The following is a 6,725-nucleotide window of genomic DNA, read 5'->3' on the forward strand; positions in this document are numbered from 1 at the left end:
TTACAGAAGAAAAAGAAGGAGAAGGACCTCCACTTGAAAGGATGACTAATGAATCATTTGATGCATGTGTCTTTACAGAGGAAGACATTCTAAGATTGCTGTCTAAAGTGAAGACAAATAAGTCACAGGGTCCTGATGGGATACACCCAAGATTATTAAAAGAGCTTAGTGGTGAGCTGGCAAAACCATTAACAGATCTATTTAACCAATCATTAGTAACAGGAGTCGTCCCGGAAGACTGGAAATTGGCAAATGTCGTGCCCATTCACAAGAAAGGTAGTAGGGAGGAATCGAGCAACTATAGACCAGTGAGTCTGACATCAATAGTAGGCAAATTAATGGAAACCCTATTAAAGGATAGGATTGTGGAACATCTTAAATCCCATGGATTGCAAGATGAAAAACAACATGGGTTTACTTCAGGGAGATCATGTCAAACAAATCTTATAGATTTTTTTGACTGGGTGACTAAAATAATAGACGGTGGAGGTGCAGTAGACATTGCATATCTAGATTTTAGTAAGGCTTTTGACACTGTCCCACATAGAAGACTTATCAATAAACTGCAGTCATTGAGCATGGACTCCCATATTGTTGAGTGGATTAGGCAGTGGCTGAGTGACAGACAACAGAGGGTTGTAGTCAATGGAGAACATTCAGAACAAGGTCATGTTACCAGTGGGGTACCTCAGGGATCTGTACTGGGACCAATTTTGTTTAATATCTTCATAAGTGATATTGCAAAAGGCCTCGATGGTAAGGTTTGTCTTTTTGCTGATGACACAAAGATATGTAACAGGGTTGATGTTCCTGGAGGGAAACGCCAAATGGAAAAGGATTTAGGAAAACTAGAAGAATGGTCAGAACTCTGGCAACTGAAATTTAATGTGGATAAGTGCAAGATAATGCACCTGGGGCGTAAAAACCCAAGGGCAGAATATAGAATATTTGACACAGTCCTGACCTCAGTATCTGAGGAAAGGGATTTAGGAGTAATTATTTCAGAAGACTTAAAGGTGGGAAGACAATGTAATAGAGCAGCACGAAATGCCAGCAGAATGCTTGGATGTATAGGGAGAGGTATAAGCAGTAGAAAGAGAGAAGTGCTTATGCCGCTGTACAGAACACTGGTGAGACCTCACTTGGAGTATTGTGCGCAGTACTGGAGGCCATATCTCCAGAAGGATATAGATACTCTAGAGAGAGTTCAGAGAAGAGCTACTAAACTAGTACATGGATTGCAGGAAAAAACTTACCAGGAAAGGATAAAGGACCTTAACATGTATAGCTTGGAAGAAAGAAGAGACAGAGGGGATATGATAGAAACATTTAAATACATAAAGGGAATCAACTCGGTAAAGGAGGAGAGCATATTTAAAAGAAGAAAAACTACCACAAGAGGACACAGTTTTAAATTAGAGGGGCAAAGGTTTAAAAGTAATATGAGGAAGTATTACTTTACTGAGAGAGTAGTGGATGCATGGAATAACCTTCCTGCAGAAGTGGTAGCTGCAAATACAGTGAAGGAGTTTAAGCATGCATGGGATAGGCATAAGGCTATCCTTCATACAAGATAGGGCCAGGGACTATTCATAGGATTCAGATATATTGGGCAGACTAGATGGGCCAAATGGTTCTTATCTGCCGACACATTCTATGTTTCTATGTTTCTATGTTTTCTTGGTTTGGAGTGGGAGAGGGTTAGAACCTCTGTCAAATTTTACTACCTTTTTGGCATCACTAGGGAGAATCCAAACAATCATGTTTTTGTTTTGTAGAAGTAAACTGGAGGAAACCCATACACGCAGAATGCAATTATCCCATTCAGTTTGCATCCCTGGTGGAAATGAAATCCAGCATTGTGGCACTACAAGCTAAAATTTAGTAGACGTGTTTCATATTGTTTCTTATTTGTTTATAATATGGGGAAATTATAACTTTTGTTAGATTAAGTAATAGTGTCATTTTTATTATTTTTTTAGATGTGATTGTAGTTTATCAGCAAATGTATACAAACCAAATTGGGGTAGATTAGGGTTTTTGATCAATCGGCCCCCTCTTACCTAACATCCCTCAATTAAAAAATTGAAGGAGCCAGACAAAAGTTTTTTTTTTTTCTCGTACTGTAAATGGTATGAACTGGCCCCAATCCATTAACTTATTATCCTGAGTCACCCTGATTTTTTGGGTTTGTGTTCCTTTTGCTTTCTTTTGCTCCCACTAGTTTGGGAGGTAAACTTTTCGAAGGTTTAGGCCACTGATAAGTGCAGCTGCCAGCCTATGGTTTCTGGCAGGAGTACAAAAGACGTGACGGGACTGAGCAAGTCTTTTCCAAATAATGTTTCTTCTGCCAAGTTTGGGTTGTGTTTGGGAACTAAATGTTACCTACACCTGGTGGATGAAAGGGCTATATCTTGGTTCCTGGCAGGGTTGCTGAATACGCGGTTAGAAACAGAGCAGGTGTATTCTAAGTAACTTTATTTCCGCTAAATATGGGCAGCATTTGGCAAATTACAAACCACCAGCACCTGGTGAAGGAAGTCCCATGAAAAAGTCCCTGTAGTGCTATTAATGTTTCCTTAGATGTTGAGAAATACGTTGCATTATTCCTTCTCAGATTCCACAGTCCAGTGAACATCTTTGTTCATGAGAATTTAGAGCTTGGCAACTGCTTTGTGTTCCATAGAAACCATGAAAACAGTGAAATAACACATCTCTTCCTCTGCAGGATCAAGTAATGTATGAGCAGCTCCGTCTGTCTCTGAGCCGCTGACCGCCATCGGGAAGAAAGGATGGAGGGAATTGTTTGGGGACACAGCACAGCAATACAGTACCAAGTGTCTGGTGATGCAGCAAGAGCATGTGTGAGCCTGAAAGCCCACATTCCTTAGCTGAATCCTCGGCATAGACTGCAATGTGGAATGTGGCGCGTGTGTATATAGAATTGGAGATCTCCTCCCTCTACATCTCCCAGCTGTAAATAAACAAGACAGAAACTTTATCCTGTAATTTTTACACTATACGCCTTCTTGTTTTTATTTGTTTTTCTAAACCGGTTACACCACTTTAGCCTATATCAAATACATGCATATTGTAGGTGTACTGTATGTATTTTCAGGGTGGACAAAATAATAGAAAGCAATAGCTATGTTCTTATCCAGAGACAGATTAGGGCAGATAAAGGCTCTTGGCAGGTTAGCTGTTATTCCTCCCCACTCACCATCCCTTTGATTAACATTAAAGATTGCAATTGGTACAGATAAGATGCTCCATTTGCATTGTCAGTACTGGCATGGTCCTTTCAAATACCAACTTCCTGCCAGTCCTTCCTCCCTTGTGAAGTGTCAGGCAGGTGCACAGCTTTCATCAATTGTTATCCTCCTGATTAACAGCAGGAGCAAGAAGGTTGTAACTGGGCTCTTGAAACATCCCCTGGGCCCCCAGCTTCTGCCTAGATTGCCTTGTGGGATCATCAAAGCCTATTCTGTAAACATTTATACCAGCTGCAAGCAGTCTTCGGTTAGCTTCAGCACTACTTAAAAAGTGTGCTAGCCGACTTGAAAACTCAACTAACAAAGCAGAACTATGCTCTCCTCCACTCCATTCCTGCGGTGTCCAAGAGCTCCCTCAGTGGTTGCTAACATCTTTGTCCATTTCCTTGGCCAGGCTGAGGTTATCTAATTTATGGTTTCTTGCATCGGGGGCCTGAAGGTTCTAGTAACGCCTCTGATATATATTTATTTATAATCCTCCACCTGTTATCTACTCTATCATAGACTACTATGAAGATTTATCCAGTTGGAGAAATGTGAAGAATGAAACCGTTTATTTTGTTAATTTTGGAGTACCCTCCAGAGGATTCCCCCCACTCTTATTCACAGTTGGACTATGGGATCCTCAGTGCACCTTCTGGATGTTGAAAGCTTAATATATAATTTGAAGGAATACAAATACAGGAATTTTTCAGTAATGAATTAATGTCGGCAAATAAAACATTCTAGCCGGTTGTCCATGAAAAGGCTTCTTACAAGATAGCTGAGACTATAAAAGCTCTGTAATGACACTAATTTGGCTCCATTGGTTGTTTACAGTATTATTAATGAGTAAGGTTAAACTTCAGTCAGGTATATTAGATGAGTCAGAACCAAACTCTAGCAGTTTAATCTGCAAAATGATTATTAAAGTGTTGTTTACGCAGCTTGCTTTGCTACTCAGCTGGACAGTGAAGGGAAGGGAGCTTTTTACTAGCATTTTGGTACCCCTTGCTCCGCCCGCTCTCTGAATTTAATGGGAGCATCACCAAACTGGTGTTACCCCTTTTCTGCACACAATTCCCAACTCTCCCAACAGTCAACAAAACTGGCCCTGTAACTCTACATACATTTAATTTCTCTTTCGTTCATTGACGAACACAGCGCTCTATAAATCATAACTAGTGGCTTATATTGCCTCCTCCAGGAGTAGGGACTAGGCAGAACAAAAAACACTTGGCTAGGCCCATGGGCCACCGTCAGCTGGTATATAACCCCTCTCTCTGCTCTAGGTAGTCAGTTTTAATCTGTCTAGTCAGGAGTAAGGACCTAGGCTCGCTGCCGGGTCATCTATTTTGCTTTTTTTTTTTTTTTTTTGGGAGATCTACAATCTACTGCCGGGCTGGGCGACGGGCTTGATAATCTAGATCCAGTGGTCCCCCCAGCCAGCGAGCGCGTGCAGGCCACAGCTATGCGCTAGATCGGCCATGACATAGCCTCATGGACAGAAGCTGGCCCGCAAGCTAAACGTTTCGAAGAGTCACATTTGACAGGGAACTGGTCCGAGTCGAAGCGTTCACTTGGCTGACCGCTCCCCCGGTTTGGTGGCAAGGAGTTCTGTCTGGATCGTCACCCGCACCATGGGAAGGCAAGTACAGTCCCCCCTCTCCCATTTTAGGCGGTTTGAGGTGGAAATGGGTACCCTCCTGGCATGGTCGGGCCTGCCTGCAGGTTCCCTCCCCCCCATCCTAAAATCTCTGTTAGCTGGGCTGGTGGGGGTTCCGGGGCAGAGGACGCATTGATGACCCCTGGGGTCTCCCCTACTATCCCCCCTCTATAAGGTCCTGAGGTAATGTGTGTCCTGCCCTGGTAGTATGGAGGGGTCCCAGTATAGGAACCCCTAGGTGCATGCCATACTGGTTGGTGCAGTGTGGGTATAGTGCAGGGGTGGTCCCAGTGCAAGAGCAGTGCAGGGTGTGCCTGGGGAGTACAGTACCTTCAGGGGGGGTCCCCTTGCAGAGGGCGCAGGGAAGATTCTGGCAGCATGCTAAATCATCTCGATCTGCCAGTGGCCATGTTGGAGAAGTCAGATGATGTCTTGGAGGCGATTTTCCCTTGGTTTTGCTGGTCTTTGGCCAGCAGCCATGTTTCTGTAGCTGCATGTCACAGCAGCCATTTTCCCATGGGAGACGCTGGAGATGAACGGAGCCTCGTGGGGATGCCAAAGCTCCTCCTCCTTCTTCCTCTTTCCCCTCTTCCTGTGCCCGCAACATATGAAAGATGGCGCCCATGGTGTTGCTGGGTCGGAATTGTGGCACTCCGGCTGGTAGGGTGAGTCCTTGGGGGTCCCTGTGTATCTCTCTGCTGATAGGTACCCTAAGTATTGGGGCATCCTTTAGTGGTGCCAAATATCTTTTGAACTGCAAGGTGTTCTTTTTCCCTATAGAACCCTCAGGGTCACATCTCCCTCACTGATCACCTCATGGAGGTGGCAGGTCCCTCTGAACTTTCCCATGGTTGTACTGAAGGCTGTCCTACAGTTCTTGTTCTCCTGCTCAGTCTGTCTCATCTGATTCTGAGCCTGATGCCGCCAAGGACGCAGCCCACACGGGGGGACTTAATATCACGACCCCCCCCCCCCCCCATCCGTCCGATAGTGAAAATTATTCCTCCACGGGAGCAGCAGCAAATGAGAAAGCACTAGTAGACACACTTATTACTGCAGGTCATGAGACTTAAAATGGAGGATGCAGCTGATGTGGCCATGGACGTGGCTGTGTCATTTGGTACGTATAAGTCACCTCGCACACCAAGGGTATTTCCTTATCTGCCTTATTTTGACAGGTTTACCTATAAGTAATGGGAACAACCAAAGTTACTCTTTGTGGTCCCCAAACGTTTTGCAGTACGTTACACTTTTGAGGAATCCCTTTTAAAAAAAAAGTGGACTAGTCTGGCAGTGGTGGACCCTCCTGATTCCAGGTTGAATAAAGCAACACATGATCCCAGTAGAGGAATCCCCATTCTTTAAAGACCTGGCTGACAGGAAAGCGGAGGCTGTGGCACGCAGCTTGTTTACTATGGCTGATTTGGCATTGTGGCCAGACTTAGCCTCAGCCCTGGTGGTCTCAGACCCTAACTGAATGGGCCAAGCTTTTCTGCCAGGGCCTGGGGGTTGAGCAAGTTCCTGCTGCTTATGTTGATTTAGCGGACCAGTGGTTTATATGTGATGCAGCTTTGGATACAGCTCCTGTGCTGTTCAAACTTTGTTTCAGCAGTGGTGATTAGGCGTGTACTGTTGCTTAAGAATTGGTCCACAGACCAAGCCTCTAAGAAAGCGCTCCCTGATCTGCCCTAGTTTAGGACTACTCTGGATGACATCATTAAGGGTCTCATGGAGGGGGAGAAGAGTACCTTCCTGCCACAATCTAGGAAAGGGAAGGAGTCTCTTGATGTTGTGCCCCATCGTACGCC

The 6,725-nt window shown here is 44.5% G+C and overlaps 1 protein-coding gene across 1 annotated transcript in view; it reads left to right on the forward strand.

Annotated features, from left to right (window-relative positions):
- NVL (nuclear VCP like) overlaps positions 1-2,821 on the forward strand; it is a 118,558-nt gene extending 115,737 nt beyond the window's left edge. The window contains exon 23 of the mRNA XM_082249272.1: positions 2,729-2,821. Within this exon, the coding sequence (XP_082105398.1) occupies positions 2,729-2,773 (45 nt within the window). The 3' untranslated portion in view covers positions 2,774-2,821. The remainder of the gene's footprint in view (positions 1-2,728) is intronic.
- The last annotated feature ends 3,904 nt before the right edge of the window (positions 2,822-6,725 follow it).

Source organism: Pelophylax lessonae (assembly GCF_965119305.1).
Source record: "Pelophylax lessonae genome assembly, chromosome: 3".
NCBI classification, from domain to species: Eukaryota; Metazoa; Chordata; class Amphibia; order Anura; family Ranidae; genus Pelophylax; species Pelophylax lessonae.